Here is a 19876-nt window from a genome sequence, read left to right as displayed (position 1 = left end):
TGGTGACATCCAGGTTCAGAGGCTTTCAGTTTTCCGTGTGGTGGATATTCAGGATTTTTGCAAGTTCTATTTGGTGTTTGCAAGTAGGTACTGTGAGAGCCGCTTATGCCAGTTTGAAACCCTTGAAGTGGATTGCACACATTTAACAGTAGTTTGCATTTCTGTAGGTTCCTCAAAAGAAGGAGGAGCTGGAGCTGTGGATGAGGATGATTTTATTAAGGCATTTACAGATGTTCCTACTGTACAGGTAAGATACTGTGTGTACTCAGGCTTGTTTTAAGAAAGATGCCATTTGCAATAGTATGTGTTAGCCTGCTTTTAAAACTTAGGTAACTTTACAGTCTTCTAAGCAAGTGTCTTTGCTTCTTCTCCTCTCTGAATTTATGGTCTCTATGGGAAGCTCTTTACTTTTTCCAGGTTACCGAACCCCCCACCTTTTCTTTGCTGTCCTACTAGTTACTGTCACACAGTATTTCAACTAAAATCCGTTGTTGCTTTCCTTAATCTTTTCCAGGGAGCTACTGAAAATAATTGTATATTTTAATACAAAAAAAGATTTCCAAATGTAGGACTGCAGTTTCAAGGGATAATTGAGTAAGAATAATGGGGGCAAATAATGTAAAAAGTAGGAATTGTATTTTCAAATGTACCTGAATTGTAATGATACATTTCTGGCATACGTGGCATCATCTCCAGCAAAACATCAAGAAAAAAATACTCTAGTGCCTTATTTGAATACTAGTGTTGGATTCTGAGTTCTTAGTTGAAAGAGGAGATTTTAATTTTCATTCTTTAGCTGGGGAGTTGCACCTGTTTAGTACTTCCACACAGCTGAGTCTTGAATATGCTTGTGTCTTCCTAGATCTAATTTGACTAAGCTTTTCTTGAATGAGGAGCTGAAGTGTGGAAGGCAACTCAAAATGCAGTAAGACATAGCTCCAAACACAAAAGAAGGGTTTTGTGTGGCTCCCTTTTCCTGTTAGATAGTTTGATTCTATTGTTGTTTCACAGGGTGGCAGTGTAATTACTCATTAGATCTCCTTCTGTAGGCACAAGTACCATTTGCTTTTATGAAGGAGCATCCTGCCTCAATGGCACCTGCCACGTCAAGGCAATCTGCCTCACCCTGCAAGAGCTTAGTTTCAGTGCCTCTCTGAACTGTTCAGAATTCTTCAGAGGGCAAAACCACAGAGCCCTTACTTATCCCCATCATGTTGAACAGAGCCATCTTCCACAGCACAGAAATTGTGTTGCTTGTAGTTCAGTGCCTCAATTTTTGCAGTTGTCTACTCACTCAGGTTGCAGGAAAGGTGAGGTGAGTGTGTGTTCCTTGCCCGGCGCATGCTGCATGACCTAGTAGAGTGGGTAATTTCTTAACTTCAGAGGGTGGAGGTCAAAGACACACTCATCCTCATTAATCTCCTATCTCACCTGTCTTGAGAGGAAGAGGTAGGGGGAGAAATGTGTAACTGATCCCAAATAACCAATTTGTTTTATCAATGAGAATGTAAGAAAAACCTGCTGGCCAGGCAAGAAAGAAAGGGAAAAAACCCAAAGGTTATTTTATTTAGTGTTCTCGGGAATATTGACTTCCTGCTGTCTAACTTCATCCTTCTGGCTGTGGACAATTTGTGATCTTTAAACAAAACTAAATCCCACATTCTGAGACCACATTAATTGCTATGGGATGGAAGCTTCTGTACTGGACCTGGTGAAGAGCAAATCTTTGTGAGCTGTGATTGTGAGTATGAAAACAAAAGTGAATTGTGATAACAGATTATAGTGAATTAACTTGGTTTTTAGATGGAGTTATGAAAACTCTGAGTATAATGACCTCATCAGTGTTGATTCTTCAGAGGTTTTTATTTTACTGAATTTTCACTACTCTGATACCCTCAAAGACTCACTTAAAATGCCCTTTTATACCTCTTAGTTACCTGGAACATTTGGGGCTAGATTTTCAGAACTGTAATTGGATTTTCAGTCTTTTAAAGCTGCTTTCCGTCATCAGGTTACCTGGGACATTAACAACATAAGTTTTGGGTTTTTTTAATCCTTCAGATCTATTCTAGTCGAGAACTTGAAGAAACACTGAACAAAATCAGGGAAATTCTCTCAGATGACAAACATGATTGGGATCAGCGGACTAATGCGGTAAACTTTTTATTTGGCTTTGGGGGTTCTGTTGCATAAAGCACAGGCAGTGAGACACTGTAAAATGTTTTCTTCTTAATGTAAATACGCTGCAGATAATTGAACAAATGTTGTTTAATTTTTAAAATTTAAAAAGAAGTTTGACTATTTAAAAAAGGCTGAAATAATTTCTGCTAATATTTATGTGGAAGCATTCCCAAAAGCCATCATACGTGTTTCAATTGGCCTTTATGCAAAGATACATATTCTGCATGTAAACTGCTAGAATTAGTCCCCCTTGCAGGTGGCACTTCTTCAGTGTGAGGGTGATGAGACCATGGAACAGAGTGCCCAGAGAGCTTGTGGATGCCCCCTTCCTGGAGGTGTTTAAGGCCAGGTTGGACAGGGCAACCTGGTCTAGTGGAAGGTGTCCCTGCCCATGGCAGTGGGGTTGTAACTGGATGATCTTTCAAGCTCCCTTCCAACCTAAGCCATTATGTGGTGATGGGTTCTACCTAGGGGCTTAAAATGTTTGTGTGAATCTAGCATTTGTATTTTTTTGTCACATTTGTGGTGTCTTAGTGTTTGAAGACAAGTAAGAGAAGAGAGTTACATCTTTGTAGACTGGGATCTGAGAATTTTTAATTTGCTATGTAAGGGATAGAATTTCTTCACAACTTTTGAAATTGCTGCCATGCATCTCAAAATGCTGTTTGGCTTTACAGACACGATTATGTGTGTTTCTGCAGTGAGGTGGTTACTCTTTCCTTTTGGAACGCATTCTGTAGTGTCCTAAATTTGGTGCCTTGAATTCTTTAGCTGAAGAAAGTCCGGTCACTGCTTGTTGCTGGAGCTGCACAGTATGATGGCTTTTTCCAGCACTTGCGGTTGCTGGATGGTGCTTTCAAGCTGTCAGCCAAGGATCTCCGCTCCCAGGTGGTCAGAGAAGCCTGCATTACTGTAGCGTAAGTATGCTTGTGCCTTCGTGTGCATCGCCAGGCTTGAGCAGGAGCCTAAAGATGCTTTATCAGTGTTGCAGGGAAGATTGTCTTGGACTGCTGTATGCTATGACTGATAAGAGTCAAATCAGCCTTAAACACGAAGAAACATTCAAAGTAACTGATAACTGTAACGCCTTGTATGTGCAAAACAAGTCACTCACAAGTTACACTGAGTACTTAGCACAAATGAATGCAAACTGCATCTTAAGTACTACTCTACTGCTAGAGCATTTAGGCTTGGGTGCTTGGCGCAGGACGTCATTGCAACTATCTGCAATAATAAAGTGAGCTGCCTTCCGGTGGTTTGAACATTGCTTTGGTAAGGTAGCATCTTTCATGTCAATGACAACTTGCAAAGCTGTGGCTAAACAGGAGAAGGGTCTTCACCCTTCTCAATTTGGAGACACTAATTAAATTCAGGGGCAGGGGGAAAAGCCTTACTTTTACACCAGAGCAGCCTTTCCCACATGCATGTTGTCCATGGTTTTTTTTTTCCTCTGCTGAGACATTAATATAACCACTGATTTTCCCTGGCCGTCTGGAACAGATATGCCCCAGGGTTCACCCTTGCTATTCTGATCCCCTGATTGAACAGGACAGGGAGACCTATTGCAGTTTGTGACTGTCTAAGGACAGTTGGAAAAATGAAGCTTTTGGAAAATAGTGCTGGCCTTTCCTAAGGTGAAGTCAGGTGTGGTGTAGAAGTACTGTGTAAGTCTCCTCATTCGGGCCGAAGAGCCGGGAATTATTCTTGATCCCTAAAACTTAGATGTATTTCATGTCATTTGCTGCTGCCTGCCAGTTCTTTTTGTACAGTGTCTCTGCACGGAGGAAGTGTTTGTTCCCACCACTAAACAGTTCAATTGCTTTGTGCTCTACGTGTTTGTGTATTTGTTAAAATGGAAACCATAGCCTTCAATGAGCAGGGGAGCTGGATTTCACACTTGGCTAATACCTGATAAACTCAGTAGTTTTGCCTGCATTCAAATGGAAAAAAACCTAAATAAAAACCTTCAAAGCTTCAAATTTCCATGAGATTTTTAGGTTTATATACTCTGAAAGTGTGGCAAAAAGTAGAAATATAACAGTACTTGATGTGTACATGAGAATCTTAGCCTTTGCATTGTAGTGTTTGCTCTTCATTAGAAGATAAAGTTGCTAGTGTTCGGCTTACTAATGTGTCTGCTAAGTGAGAAAAATGTGCCTCAAATCCCACCTTTCTAATGAGACAAGGGCTTGGAAATCATCAGATTGAAAGTGAAATCTTTAAAATGTCCAGTGAACTTTGTTATTTGAAGACTCAAGGTACTAAATCTTTGTTAACCAGTTTTATTTCTCTTTCCTGAATAGCCATCTTTCAACTGTTCTGGGAAACAAGTTTGATCATGGCGCTGAAGCTATCGTGCCTACTCTTTTTAATCTGGTTCCCAACAGCGCCAAAGTGATGGCAACTTCTGGGTGTGCAGCCATTAGATTCATTATTCGGGTAGGTGTTCCTCTCTCACTTCACTTGCTGGGAGTGTTCAGGTAGTCCCTTTTAGCAGAGACACTTAAAATTCTGAGCTGCAGGATTAGAAATCATTCTGTAATGGGGAAGGTGTTTTTCTCAAAAATGGACCAGTGTTAAATCAAATTTGCAGCATTACTGCTGTAAAGATGGTGAGACACTGGAACAGGTTGCCCTGGGAGGTGGTAGAAGCCTGATCCTGGAAATTTTTAAGGCCAGGCTGGATGGGGCTCTGAGCAGCCTGATCTAGTGGAAAGCATCCATGCCCATGAGAGGGGCTTGGAACTGGATGATCCTCAAGGTCCCTTCCAACTCTTGACAGTTCTGTGACTCTATAAATAGGTGTGTAAAGCAAGTGTATTTTCATCATTTTTTTGGCAATGTAGTAATGGTAAAAGAACAAGTTTATTTAACTGCCTTTTTGGAAAGGACAGTCAAACTAGTTGGTCAAGGACCTGCTGACTCAGACTTTCAGGTGCTTTAAATTGCTCGCAAACTGGAGATGTATGACATCAGGTTTCACCTTGCTTCTGACCAAAATTAGCCTGGCTGTTTCACACGCGGCCATGCTGGTGTTCAGGCAAGGCAGGAAGGAGGGGTTAGACATGTGTCTGTCCTTCATTTGCAACTCCTGGGAATCAGTCTTTCATTTCCACTTCAGGTGTCTCTGATTTCAGAATGTAGTGACTCTTAATGTTCAAGAGAGTGAAACCACCAAAATACTCTTTCATGCAGTTTGTCCTTGGTGCAGAGAGCTGTGGTGCTCTTAATGCTAGACACTTAACTGCTTGTCACTATGCTCTCATCTGTGGTTTTAACTTTGTACATTGTTGGAAACCTGAGTGGTTTAATGTCTTGCACCTTTTTTTGCCATTCTCAGTATGTTTTGGTATCATAGCCATGCCTCTGAGAACATGCTCCAACTTCTGCATTACCTTTACATCAGCACTTGGTTGAAGATCTGTCATCATTTTGTTCCCCAGACTTAGAGTGTACTGTGAGATGGCTAATGGCACACTGCCCCTTACACAGGATGATGACAGTTGTAAGAGGAGAACATAATTTGCAGTAGTTTTAGATGAGCTCAGGCATGTAAGAAACTAACCCTGCCTTTTTGTTTGCAGGAGACAAAACCCAGAAAAGGTAGCCTGAGATAAAAATTCAGCAATGACATCATTAAATTTGCTTTATGGGTTCAGTTCAGAGACAAGCCTACATACTGGGTATAGCTATCCTGACTTTCTTTAAACTTCTCTTGATCTCAGTTTGCAGGTATAGAAGTGAGGAAATGCTGTCCATAGTGTTCAAATACACAATCAGTGGTGGCTTATACAAGGTGTTCTGCTGAAAAAAAAACAACGGGTTACAGTGGAAAAAGCAATACCCGAGTCAAAGTGCAGAATTCCTTTGGACTTCTGTCCTTCAGACTAAATAGGGATTGTGTAATTGGTTGACTGTTTAGAGCCTAAGCCATCACAGCTTTTGGAGTCAGCATTTTACCCAAAAACTCCTGCTAGCATCCACCAACAGACAGCTCACATCATGGTACTTGACTATTTAATGGCTGTGAGAGTGAGCTTGTGTGAAGAGGGAAACTCTAATACACCAATGATCTTGAAGAGCTCCAGCTCATCTTTATGCCTTTATTGTATTTCAGAGTTCTTCTCCAGTTAGTTCTTATGCTGCAGGCTGATTTCTCGCTCTTGACTGCTAGTAAATCAAGAAACAAGTTTGTTTTTTAAAGATAAAAAAAAGGGAAGGGGGTGTGTGTAATTGTGGGATGGCATTGTGGCAAAAAATCTTTTCCAGAGGGAGGGGGAATTGAGGTTTGGTGACTGACCTGTACCTACCATTACAGCTTCAAAGGGGTGCCAGATGAAATGTGCAGTCTTAGAGCTGAATGAAAGCAAGCCTGAGGCTTTGATTCCTTTGCAAAACACTTTCTAGAAATTACTCTGTCAGTAGCTCCAAAGACTTGGAACATACAGGTTTCTCCATCTGTAAAATTGCTTTATTCTTTCCCCTGATGTTGCTTATTGTTCCCTTTCTGGCAGTCATGTGCCACTTTTCAAATTGAAAACTACACAAAGCACAAACAACCCCCCTAAAATCCTGTGTAAAAAGTGTAGCAGTACAAACAGATGCAACTGTGAAGCTCTTCCAGATTTTCATATTAATTCCCTCCAAATTCAGAAGTTAGCAGTACTCTTAGAGCTGATAATTATCTCTCTGCTTTTTTGGTGATTTGTGTTGTCATACCCTGCCACAATAACCTAAGGAGAAAGTCTGAGTCATGCTAAAAATTGTTCAGTACTGTACTTCAGAAGCAGGCTTTTGTTATAGGCTACAGCTTCACACTGTACTGAGGACCAGTTGAGAAGTTTTATGTCTAATAGAGAAAGGAATGAAGACATAGAGTGAAAGTGGGTTTTTCAAACCATGTTACCCATACTTGGAATTAAAATGTTAATACTTTGTGACTATGCTGAAGTAAGTCTCCTTTAATTCTGAACTGAAGTATTGCATTTGGATTTCCTGTAGTTTGTCTTACCCACTTTCAGTGGGAGTTCAAGAGTTTTCTTTTCCCATGAGGATGTTAGGTGTTTCCATGTTGTGTGTTATGCTTCTGTTATGTTATTGATGTGGTTTGTATTAAAGGGAATTTGCCCTTTGTACCACTGGTCATGTTGACTGCCCTCTAAATGAATGGCCGTAGCTGATTTTTAAGACTGCGTGTCTATTGCTTTTTTTCTTCTGGCAAAACTAACATAACATCAGCTTACAATTCCTTTGAGGAGATAGTTATATTTAAGCCTTTCTAGATGACTCCTGACAGCTAAATATGACACACCATGATGTGAGTATTGATGGCATGGCAAGTGCTTTTTGCTTGACATTTTGGAGAAAAATGGGTTTAATCAATGGGTGTGCTAGCATCAGTCTTAGTAATATTGCACATTTTGGTTCAGCAAGCATTTTAAATGATTGCACTTTTTATTTTGTTGCTAATTCTGTTTGACTTTAATTAGCACAGTACAGATTCAAGAATTCTGTTGTCATTAACAGCTTTGTCTGTTTCCTTTTTCTTTGTTTTTTCTCTCCAGCATACCCATGTACCACGACTCATACCTTTAATAACAAGCAACTGTACCTCAAAATCAGTTGCAGTTCGAAGGTGAGTAAATTATGAAGAGCTAATTATTAAAGGTGTTGCTCTTTAAAATTTGGTGATCATATGTTGAAACTAAACAGATTTGAAGTTTGTGGCTGTGAACTGTTATCCAGTAAACTACAAAAAACTGAATCAGTGAATTTCAGATGATACTGGGGATTGGTGCTTCCTACCGGGTATTTTGAGTGGTGGTACTTTCCTTTGGGGGATGCCCATGGATCCTTCTGCTTATTTATTCTAATGTAAAATATTTCTCACACTTGTTGGAAAAAATACCTGCAGATTTAAAACCAGAAGGGAGGGAAAAAAAACCCAAAACTGTAGCTGAAGCAGTGTTGCTCAGTCTAATGGGAGCAAACACCACTGGTGTTGACAGTACACAGAAGGTGTGTGTCTTTGTGAAGGACCAGCCTGAGCCTATTAGTTACTGTGAGGGCCAGACCTGACAGGCCTGGTGAGGTTAGCTCGTCTGCTGCATACAGTGTGTGCCAACATCTTGCTCTCTTGGTGCCAGGAGGACTTAGTAACCTCTGTGCAGTGCAGTCTGAATGCATGGAATTACGTTGTCTGACACTGTGCCCATAATACTAAACCTACCATGGTGGGACCTATGAGGTTGAGGCAGTGACTGCTGCCGTAGATAGGATGTGCTGTATCAATGTGTTGTCATGTTTAACCGCTTCATCTTGCTGTTTGTCTAAGAACATGATATTTGAACACTTGGACTGGCTTTTGACAAGATGAATTGGTTTCTGATTAATGGTGTAACTGTCTGCACAGAATCTTAGGGAAGCAGGTAATGCTGTTCCTGGACCCACGCTAGCCCTGAGCTGTATGTATATAAGGAATAGCTTGGGTATGTGAACTATTTGCTCTGAGTTTAAGCTCTCTTTGCATCCAGAACAAGTAGTATCTCGACCCAGATTGTACTCACCTGTTCTAACATCTGGTTTGACTGCAGAACAATTTACAGGGCTCCAGTGTTTCCACTTAACCACAGCTTTGCTTGGGAACATCAGGCTGTAGGTAACTTTGGTACTTGCAGTACCAAGTGGGGAGAATCTGTCTGAACAGCACAGATAAAAGATGCACCAAACCCCAAAAAATGTACAGTTGTAGGCAACAGAGTGCACTTTTTACATTTTATTTATTTTTTTTTTAAGACTTGTCATCTACACCTTTCTAATCCATGTTGCTTTGATTTGTTCACTGGGCCGTAGCTTCAGACATATTTTGAAGTACACCCTTTCCTAGTGGCTGTGTGCTAAATTGTCAGGAGTTCTGGATTACTGAATACAGTTACATAACTTGGTTTGAGCAGTGCCAGCAAATCATTAGGAGTGCTTTCTATATGCAGAGACCTGTGCTAATGGTCTCTAATGGTATGCTGCATACTCAGTAATGATAGATGAAAGGGTGGGAATAATGTTTGGGGCACTGTGCAGAAATAGACCACCATAGAAATGTCATGTTGTGACTCAGCAGATTAATTTTTTTATATATATATATTAAAATTCTATGCTTTATACAATTTTTAAGTTTTCCTGATTTCTGTCTGTTACTTAGGGCAGGTAAAACTCATGTAGCTTATGTGTAACAACATGACCTGAGCAGCAGATGATTCTTTGAACCACATGGATGTTTTTTTCAGGTTTAGGATTGGTTATGTCTTTATGGTTGCTTTCTCTGCAGAATATTTTAACTTTGAAATAGGGTGACCAATGTCCTTACTTGACAGGTAAACATGCTTTTATGTATTCATTTCCTTCAGGGGTAAGAATAAGGCTGCTGTCTATACAGCAAGCACATTAGAGAAATTAATATTAATTGTAAGTCTTTGTTCTGTCTTTTTAGGCGTTCCTTTGAATTTTTAGACCTGTTGTTACAAGAGTGGCAGACACATTCATTGGAAAGGTAGGGGCCACTGTTCTTTTCCCCAGAGAATAAACTGCTAATGAGTTTTTAGAGAGAAATCTTTTCACTGAATCCTTTTAATTGACTTAGGCTGTTCACTGTTGGCCAGCCTTCCTAGCATAGACAACTTTTCCAGCACAGCAGGTCACACGGCTCGTTGGAATGCCAGAGAGGAGTAAAGTTGTATGCCTCAGCCTGTATTTCGTGTTGCCTTCTTTCCTCGCTCTCTGTCTTTTCCTGTATCACATGAGCAGTGCACACCAGAGTTTCACTTGTATCACATATTCTGTGCATCAAAAGATCTGTTCTCTCCTGGAAGGAGAAAATGTTTGCTGTAAAAGAGGGCAAGTTGGACAGGCTGGAGGACTTTTCCTGGTAATAGTTAAGAGCACGATGTACCTTCTCTGGAAAGACTGAACAACAGTAGACACATCAGCTCTGCAGAATATATAATGTAAGCACAGAATCAGAGCAAAGAGACTGCAGGGCATCCAGAGAAGGCTCTGAAATGTTCATCCAGATCCAGTCACCTGAAGGAACTCCCGAGAAAGGGAATAATGTGACATCACTTGATTTGTCTGTGTGTGTGTGTATTGAAAAAACACAACTCAAACAAAAAACCCAAACATCAAAACCCCAAACATCAAAACCCCAAAAAACACTTTCTCCTCCAGGAAAACAAAACAAACATCACAAACCAAAAACCAAGCAATCTTTGGTTGTTCTAATGGAGGTCTTGCTGCTCTTTGAGCACATGCTGATGTTCAGACCTCCTAAGCCAAAAGATTCTGGAGGTGAATTTTCAGGGAAGCGAGCTTACTGTTCTTAAGTATTTTCTTAACATGAATATAGTAGGGGAAATGGTTTTTCCATTTCATTAAAGTAGATGGCTTTAAAAAGATGCTTTTAAGTGCAACAGGTCTTCTGGTCTTTCAGGTGGGTAGTGACGATGTAACAATGAGAGACTCGCAATCTATAAAGACTTCAGAACCTTAGGGCAAATGCTAAAGGGACCAGGGGCTCAAGTCGTGTTCTCTACTATCCCTCTAACGTCAGCAATGGCTGAGGAAACATTGAGGAAGAGCTGACAGGTCAATTCATGGCTCAGGGGCTGGTGCCATTGACAGGGCTTTGGGTTCCACAATCATGGATTGGTTTTCAAGGCACCAGAGCTGAAAACAACTTATGGGACACACTTGTCCCAGAGGGGGAAAAGAATCCTGGGGCAGGAATTGGCAGGGCTCATTGATAGGGCTTTAAACTAGATTTGAAGGGGGAAGGGGTTAATAGTCTCCTGCTGGCTGGTGACAAACAGAGGGGCAGCTCACCAGCAGCAGAGAGATGGAGAGCTAGTAAGGGCTCTCAATTTGCTGCCCTGAGGCAAGCCACGAATGACCCACCAGGACATTCTGTGGAAACTGAGGGGAATTGGCACAAGAGGAGGACAGGGCCAGCCCAGCTGAAGTGCTTCTATGCGAATGCGCGCAGCTTGGGCAACAAACAGGATGAGTTAAGTGCCACTGTGCTGCTGGGATGCCACAACATAGTGGCTGTTACTGAAACTTGGTGGGATGATTCCCATGACTGGAATGTAGGGATAGATGGGTATATGGATTGTTTAGCCTGGAGAAGAGGAGGCTCAGGGGTGACCTCATTGCCCTCTACAACTACCTGAAAGGTGGTTGTAGCCGGGAAGGGGTTGGTCTCTTCTCCCAGGCAACCAGCACCAGAACAAGGGGACACAGTCTCAAGCTGCACCAGGGGAGGTTTAGACTCGAGGTGAGGAGGAAGTTCTTCACCGAGCGAGTCATTCGGCATTGGAACGGGTTGCCCAGGGAGGTGGTTGAGTCATCGTCCCTGGAGGCGTTCAAGGGGAGATTGGACGTGGCACTTGGTGCCATGGTCTAGTCATGGGGTCTGTGTTGATAGGTTGGACTCGATGATCCTCAAGGTCCTTTCCAACCTAAGTGATACTGTGATACTTGGGGGTGCTGGTGGCCAAAAGCTCAACATGAGCTCTCAGTGTGCACTTGCAGCCCACAAAGCCAATCAGATCCTGGGCTGCATCAGGAGAAGTGTGGCCAGCAGGTCACGGGAGGTGATCCTCCCCCTCTACTCAGCTCTGGTGAGGCCCCACCTGGAGTACTGTGTCCAGTTCTGGAGCCCCTATTACAAGAGGGATCTGGAGGTGCTGGAAGGTGTCCAGAGAAGGGCCACGAGGATGAGCAGCGGGCTGGAGCACCTCTCCTATGAGGACAGACTGAAGGAGTTGGGGCTGTTCAGTCTGCAGAAGAGAAGGCTCCGAGGTGACCTAATTGTGGCCTTCCAGTATCTGAAGGGGGCCTACAGGAAGGCTGGGGAAGGACTTCTCAGGATCTCAGGTAGTGATAGGACTAGGGGGAATGGAATAAAGCTGGAGGTGGGGAGATTCAGGCTGGATGTGAGGAGGAAGTTCTTCCCCATGAGAGTGGTGAAGCCCTGGAATGGGTTGTCCAGGGAGGTGGTCGAGGCCCCGTCCCTGGAGGTGTTTAAGCCCAGGCTGGATGAGGCTCTGGCCAGCCTGATGTAGTGTGGGGTGTCCCTGCCCATGGCAGGGGGGTTGGAACTAGATGATCCTTGTGGGTCCCTTCCAACCCTGACTGATACTATGATATATAAAGTAGATTATAGTTCTTGTAGACTGAAAGTGTAAGCTTACCTAAAGCTTCACAGAAGTGTCGTGAGTGTGTTTAAGTGCGTGTTTACTTCGTGTCTGAGATGTTTGACATAGAGGAATGTTTGAGGGTAGGAACGGCCTTGCTGCTTAAAATGGAACTTGGAGTACCAAAATGGCATGAAGAATGTCTGTTTTCTAGGCATGCAGCTGTCCTGGTTGAAACAATCAAGAAGGGCATTCATGATGCTGATGCGGAAGCAAGAGTGGAGGCCAGAAAGTGAGTTTTGACTCCCTTTTACTCTGACAAAATTGTGTGTTTTACATGGATTGGTAGAAGCCTCTAATGAGAGGTGAGTGGCCAGCCCTGGCTGAAGAAGATGACACAAGTGAGGTCAAAATTTGATGTTGCGATGCTCAGAGTCCTGAACTAAGATCTCACTTCTTTTGGAGAAGACATTCTGTAAGTTGAGGCAGTTAATACCATCAGCCAGCATTTAAGGCTTCTGCTGAGAGAGGAGCCGTAAAGGTTTATACTGCTGCACAGTCATTCTTAGCCACTCCTTAAGTCAGTAAACACCACTGAAACACCAATTTGACTACAGAATGGGCTAGAGAATACTTTGTCTCACTTGCCTACAGAATCAGTAAGTGAATGTGACAGTTTCAGAGAATAGATTTATCTTATATTGAATAGATTCATTCGTTGTGGCTGGTTCTTTACTTCCTGACTCCACACTTTGAAGAAAACATAGAGCTACTACCTGTGGTTATTCTGTTCTTTTGCAGGGCTTATCTGGGTCTTAGAAATCACTTTCCTAGTGAAGCTGAGTCTCTGTACAATTCTCTCGAGCCACCCTATCAAAGAAGCCTCCAGACCTACTTGAAGAATTCTGGCAGTATAGCATCTCTCCCTCAGTCAGACAGGTCGTCCTCCAGCTCACAGGAGAGCCTCAAGTAAGAGTCATTTAAACTATTTCTGAGCATGTAAACTAAAACTGTTTTTCCAAAGCCACTCAGGCAGACTTCTGTGGTGTTCACAAAAGCTGCCCTTCTATTTTGTCACAGTTAATTTTTTAAAATCAAATCCTGTATTACGTTTTGCTCTAAGGCAGTACTCCCTCAGCCAGGTGAGAAGGAAGGCAGGCATTAACTGGATTTCAGCAGGCTCTTCTCATTCGTATGTTTACTTCTTGATAGCCTTTAATATGGTAACATATCTTCAAAGTTCACATATTAATGTCCAGCAGACTGGTGCAATGAATGAGTCTAGGAAAAAGAAGTCGTGGTGTTACTCTCTAGTCTGGAACACCTGAACTTTGTGTTAGCAAAGCGTGCCTATTGGTAACCAAAGGGTTCGTGTTTTGGCATGATGTAATTGAATAAAATACACAAGATGAAGTGTATCATTCAGAGTCTGCATTTAATAGCTCTGTATTCAATTTATCTGAAATTTGCTGAGATGCTTGAAGGGGAGAGAAGAACCAAATATTTATTTTATTTTTCTCCTTCTCTCTTATTTTGGCCTTTTGGATCTGGTACATGAGTCTTAATTGGTTTATTGATTTATTTTATGTATTGTTTTTTTCCAGTCGGCCTCTATCTTCCAAATGGTCTGCAGCCAGCTCATCAAGCCTTGCAGGCAGAGGTAAGGTGGCTGCAGCATAGCGTACACCAATTCTCTTTCGTGTTCTTTGAGTTAAAAGTTTTAAAGGCAGCTTAAAATTTTACTGAAGCATTAACTCTTGTTTCCAAGTCACTGCAAACTGCAGCTGGAGCTAAGATGGCCTCCTGCTCACTTCAGTTTGTGCATTTCAGTTGTGCGAGTATAACACGTCATTTGCTGGGTACTGGTGTCCATTAATGGATCAGTCTCGGTGTTTTGTCTTGGAACAGTAACTCAATGAAACAAAACATTATTTTCTGGTCTAGGCTTACAGCAGCTGAAACAGTCCCTTTCATCTATTGCTGTGTAGTTGCTGCTCTTTATAAAAACCCCCAAACCAACAACAACATAACCACAGCTTTGTAATTCAAAGACTTCAATTTTCTCATGAGTTTTCAGAGTTAAATGTTTTAATTTTCTTTTCACATAATATCTTTATAAGCCTTGTCGTGTAAATCCAGGAACTGCATTTTGCAAGTGGCCAGTAACTGAGAGTCCCTGGTTTTTGGATACTGAAACTAGTCAGGTGGAGTCAAGTTTCAAAGACACAGACCAATGGTTAAAATTGAGGCAAATAGTTAAACGTTGGGTAAATAATAGGAGGTGAATATGAGAATACAGCAGTAAAGCAGACCCTAAAGCGATTCTCAAAGTATGTGTTCAGCTTGCCTCTGGCATTATCTTAGCTACTAAATGTGGGAAAATTACATTCATCACCAGGGATGCTGTGAGTTACCATAGGTTTGTGAAGTATTCGGTAATGTAATAGATGACATCAACAATGAGAATGGTGCTGGTGGTCCTAGGGTGAGAGCTCACAATTTGTACTAGAATGCTAATATTTCATGCAGAATGAAGATAATTGTGAAATAAACTGTTACCTGAATTTCACAGCAACACCAGCTCCAGTTTATTTCTTAACCTCAGTAGTATTTTATTTAATACTAATTTGACCTACACTTTTTTACATTCTTTTCTGTGCTTTCTGCAGGTATGATGCAGTAGTAGGGAATGTGTCTCTTTTGAACAGTTACTTGCTTTCTTTCCCAACTGATTCTGTAATTCTGTTGTATTTGTGGTAGTTTCCGGAGTCAGCAAGGGTGTGGCGAGCCCAGGCACTCTGCAGAGGTCTCGCAGTGACATCGATGTGAATGCTGCGGCCGGTGCCAAAGCTCGCCATGCTGCTGGGCAGGCAGCTGGAGCTGGGCGCTTCTCAGCAGCTGGCCTGCCCCCGGGCTCCTACGCTTCACTAGGTAAGGGAAACCTCTTCGTGGTACTGTCCAACAACTTGATCAGAAAGTTAGGACGAAATACTTACACATTGGAACAATCCTTTGGTTTGGTAGTGTTGGAGTATTGCAGAAAGGCAGGTGTCTGAAGTAACTTAACCAGCTTTGTTGTGTTGTTTTGTGCTGGAAGAATGCTGATGCAAAGAATGTGTCTGTACTGTGCTCTTTAGATGCATTAACCAGGAATTAATATCCAGCATTGGAAGGGGCAGTACCTTCACTTAAAAGTAGGTGGTGAACATAGCTTTTTTGTTCCCAGAACTAACAGGGAAATTAGTGTTTGGACTCTTGGATTTTCTTTTTTTCTCAGCTCTTTAGCTGACTACTTTACAACACTGAAGTGACATCCTGGCAGTTAAGTGGTGGCATGTTTGTGTAACACAAGTGCTTTCTACAGTAATACACAACACTGATTTCAAAGGTTCTCCCCAAGCATGTTGATGGAACTACACATATGTTGTTAACTAGTTGAGTCTTTGCTGGTGGCAATACTTGCTCTTAGATATAGAAAGTGCCACAAATTATAGTAGTGCAGAAAAGTGTGTGGTGGTGGTGGTAGAACCTCCAGTAAGTGGAGAGGAATATGGGCACATTCTTGTTCCTTTTGGGTTATCTATACAGTAGGGATAGCAATGGGGGGAGTGAGGTTCTGTGTTTACAGAACTTAGGGATTATTTTTACCTTATGTGCCAGCTGGATCACCAAGGAGGCGCGTCTTCAGTATTGCTGAAAATCACAGGAGAGGCAGAGAAAGAATACTGTTCTTGAAGTTTTCAAGATTTAGCTCATGTTTGGAGACATGCTAGGATACACTTAAGTTGTTGTTTTCATAGTTTTTGGTTGTGGTCTTTTTAATATAGAAATTTGAGTGCGAAACTATTTTGAATTCGTTGATTCCTTTGTTCTCGGGGCCTACTTGAAGCAGTTTGGACGCCGTTGATAGTAGGATAAAGTGTGGAGTGCGAGCAGTGCTGAGTGACAGGAGGCTTTGCTACGTGAAAGAGTAATTGCGGGTGTGAGCTCCCTCTAGTGCCCAGAGCGGGAAGAACCTGCTGAATAGTAGCGGGACACCAAAGTTGGGCTGCTCGAATCTGCTTGCTGGAGATCTGCTTGTGATCATCACTTCAAGAGCTAACTCAATACCTACAAGCCGGAAACACGTGGGATGATTATTCTCCAAGACCACGTTAGTGCTTGGTCTGGTTTGGTGTGCAACAGGGCATATTCTGAATCTCAAGACAAAGCTGGAGATCAGCTCTTGTGAGAAATGAAAGTGATGCAGAGCATGGTGGTAGAAGGAAATACATCTCAAATGGAAGACAAAGACACCCCTCTCTGTTAACTTAGGGTCTTCATGCTGCTGAAGCGAAGGGACTGTTCGGTTTTAAGAGTTTGAAAGAAAATTATCTCGTGATTGGAGCATTGGTTTGTTTTCAGAACATGTTAAGCAATGTGTGATGTGTGCCCTGAATTTTATAATCAAAGATTGAGAAGGGTTCAGAGATTCTTCAGGGAAATAAACAGTGGTGAGTTTATGCAGGGGAAAAATAGAAATGAAGAAGAGCTTACTTCCTTTTGTAGTTGATAGGTTTGGTGAGTGGGGATGATGAAAAGGCAGTAAGTCCAGCCATATTCTTTTGAAGGTTTTAAGGAAGTGGAAAGTTTTGCCTCGCTATAGCAGATGCAGTCACTTGTGGAGAAGAATACAATAGTAGTTGGAAATGGCAAAAATAATGTGACACTAGAAGTGTATAGTAAAGTCACATCCTATTGCAGGTGGTATAAGGGCAGCCAAGGAGACTAAGGTTTGCTTACAGTTACACAAAAGGTTAGTTGATCTTGACTCACATGACAGTTCTTGGATAGCTGTAGGGTAATTTAAATGACACATTCCTGTCCGCTTTTACTAATGTAGAGAGTGACTGTCATGCGTTAGGCTACAGATTGATCAGGGAGTCCACTTCAAAATACCGTTTGCTCTTGGTTTTCGAAAGGTAAGCATGAAAAGTAATGGAATGTGAACCCAAACAAGTACCAGGTGTCAGAAAATGCTTCTTAACTTCCTGCTCTGCCCCCTTAAGGGGCTTGTTCATAGGAAATCCAAATGCGGCAACTGAATGACAGATTTGTCGCGGCAATGCTGCTTGGAGTACTAAAATGCCTGGAAAATGCTTTTCACAGCACAGGTGTTGCAGTCAGAAAATGAGCAACATTGTCTCTTCTGGAACCTCCCTTGGCTTCCATTTTCACCCTTCCTTACAGTGAACATCCCCTTTTTGGCTTAAACACCTGCAAATGTAGATCTTGAGGCATCAGAAGAAGTTCATGAGCACAGTGATCAGTAGTGGTCTCTCCTTGTCTCTCCCCATTCTGTTCTTCATAGAAGAACTCGTACTGGTCTGTTTTTCAGGGTGTTTTTAAAAAGGTGGCTCTAGAAGCATGAGGACTGTCTCTGCTTACTCTATATGTTGATTGTCTTTGATGTCCTTAAGTATTAATGTCCTTTTTGAGGAGATTTGAGCTCTAATAATATATGTCTCATGATGAATAGTTTGATTTTGAATGTTACTCTGAATATGTGTACACTGGCTTCCAGCTGAACCAGTAAATCTTTAATTCTTTTGGATCAGGACTTTCTCCTGTTTGTCATCTGTCCTTATCTTGAGGTCTTTTTCCTTCCTGTCCTTTACCCAGGTGGAGCTTGATGCTCATTAGCAAATGTTATTAATGAATAGCAATATTGTGATTCAGTAATGATAAAAATATGTCCTGATACCTCGGTGACTGACACCAAGAATGAGATGGTTTATCAATATTTTGCTGTCAGGATTGGCTCAAATCTGCATAATAGGGAGAGATTCAGCATGTCTCTGCAGAGTACTTGTAGCCTCTGGTGTAATTTTGTACCTTGCCCTGAGAGAAACCAACCTTACTTAAGGTAGCCTATACATGCATGAATTAGATAAACATGTCTGCTGTATTTAATATTAATGTATTTTCCTTAATTAATGTTTTATGACTGCTGTGAACACCTTTATTCTAACACACTAAGTTTTCCATGTTTCTTTGCCTGCTTTTTCAACAAAGAGGATACTTCTGACAAGATGGATGGTAAGAAATTGTTTAGTCTGTCCTGTAATTCTGTTACACATTTAATACTATGTCTTTTATGTAAAATTGTTTAATATATTTGTTTATTAACAAAATACGATGCTGTTTTCATTAACCTCTGTGTAATCTTGATGTCTTCACATATGTGCTGTTATTGCTGTTCTTGTCAATGTTTCTGATGAATGGTTTGTAGGAGCAACAGAAACTTCATCAGGAGTTGGATGTGACTCCTGGTTTTTTTATAAAAGCTCTATTAATGACAGAGCAATTCCATAATCAATACATGCCTGGGTTTTTTAACTAGCTCTAGTTCCATTGTGTTTCATAGCTCTACCTATAAGGTAAAATGTTGACTTCTTGGTAGCAAATTGGAGAGCAGAAGATATTTAACCTCATTACTAAGGATTAAAAAAAAAAAGTATTTAAAATCTTCTTTCAAATGCACTCTATCAAAATCTTGTCTAGCTGTATCACTTGAAGAGCCTATAAGTCCTGTAACACTCTGTATTTCTATTAAAGAATAGTTTAAGGAGGACCTACCATGTAAAATAGCCTCCCGAGTATTCTTTCAGTTGTAGTGCTTACTTTCTCTTAATTCAGTGTATTAGACATGTGGAGGGAATGTTTATCCCAACTGCAAAGCAGATGAGAATTGGGCTTCTCATAGCAGATGTCTGGTTCAGGTGTGTGTTAAGTAATGCTTCCCATATCATAAAATGACGGAGTCCCAGCTTGATACTTGATAATTCTAATGGATTACTGTTCCTGGGGAGTAGTTGACCTAGCCAGTTATGTTTGCTTCTTACTTGAGCATTGCTGCGACGTGCTTAGTAACAGTACGTGCTTTGAAGAATTAGTAGTTTACTGGAAGCAAAGCAGGCAGTGTTTTTCATGGAAATGAAGATCTCTGGATCTCCAAAGCCCAGAATCCTTAACATAGATCCTTCAGATGGGAGAGACTGAGCCAGTTTTGAGTGTTGCAGATGGTAAGCCAACCTCAAATGAGGGGAGTTGTAGGCATTGTCTGTCTTATTTCCATATCAGATTTTGTTACGCTGCAGAGAATAGAATTTATTTATACCTCTGTGCTGAACCCTTCATCTTGAGCTTTTTCGCCTTGTCACCAGCAGCAAAGGTTCTTAGGGTCATGTGTACAGGCTGCTTCTTTCATTCAGATCAGCAGGCACAACTAATGGTGTCTGTTCAAGAAAAGTAGGGGAGATGCTAACACAACTGATCAAAATGAGGGGTTCTAAAGGCTACCCGTAGGGATGACGTGTGGGACAGTGAACACAGCTTGGATCTTTAGCTATGGTTATGAGATAGAATTACTCTGATCTAACCACCACCAGGAGGAACTAGTCCTTTTTCCTTTCCAAGTCGCTAATGTTGGCCAGATGTTTTTACGATTTCTTTCACTAGTAACTTGT

General features: G+C 41.6%; 1 protein-coding gene across 40 annotated transcripts in view; it reads left to right on the top strand.

Annotated features, from left to right (window-relative positions):
- The window catches only part of CLASP2 (cytoplasmic linker associated protein 2), a 152324-nt gene that overhangs the window by 82494 nt on the left and 49954 nt on the right, over positions 1-19876 (top strand). For 30 of the 40 annotated variants that reach the window (XM_068152664.1, XM_068152643.1, XM_068152662.1 and 27 more), the window contains 11 exons: positions 168-247; positions 2062-2154; positions 2953-3098; positions 4485-4620; positions 7746-7816; positions 9668-9727; positions 12583-12660; positions 13170-13337; positions 13973-14028; positions 15129-15299; positions 18423-18446. In XM_068152664.1, the coding sequence (XP_068008765.1) occupies positions 168-247; positions 2062-2154; positions 2953-3098; positions 4485-4620; positions 7746-7816; positions 9668-9727; positions 12583-12660; positions 13170-13337; positions 13973-14028; positions 15129-15299; positions 18423-18446 (1083 nt within the window). The remainder of the gene's footprint in view (positions 1-167; positions 248-2061; positions 2155-2952; positions 3099-4484; positions 4621-7745; positions 7817-9667; positions 9728-12582; positions 12661-13169; positions 13338-13972; positions 14029-15128; positions 15300-18422; positions 18447-19876) is intronic. The other 10 variants (XM_068152665.1, XM_068152649.1, XM_068152646.1 and 7 more) reach the window with 1 other exon arrangement.

This window comes from Melanerpes formicivorus, unplaced genomic scaffold, assembly GCF_026170545.1.
Source record: "Melanerpes formicivorus ecotype bairdi unplaced genomic scaffold, bMelFor1.0.p_v2 SCAF_24, whole genome shotgun sequence".
Lineage (NCBI taxonomy): Eukaryota > Metazoa > Chordata > Aves > Piciformes > Picidae > Melanerpes > Melanerpes formicivorus.
This window is presented reverse-complemented; position numbering and strand designations above follow the sequence as displayed.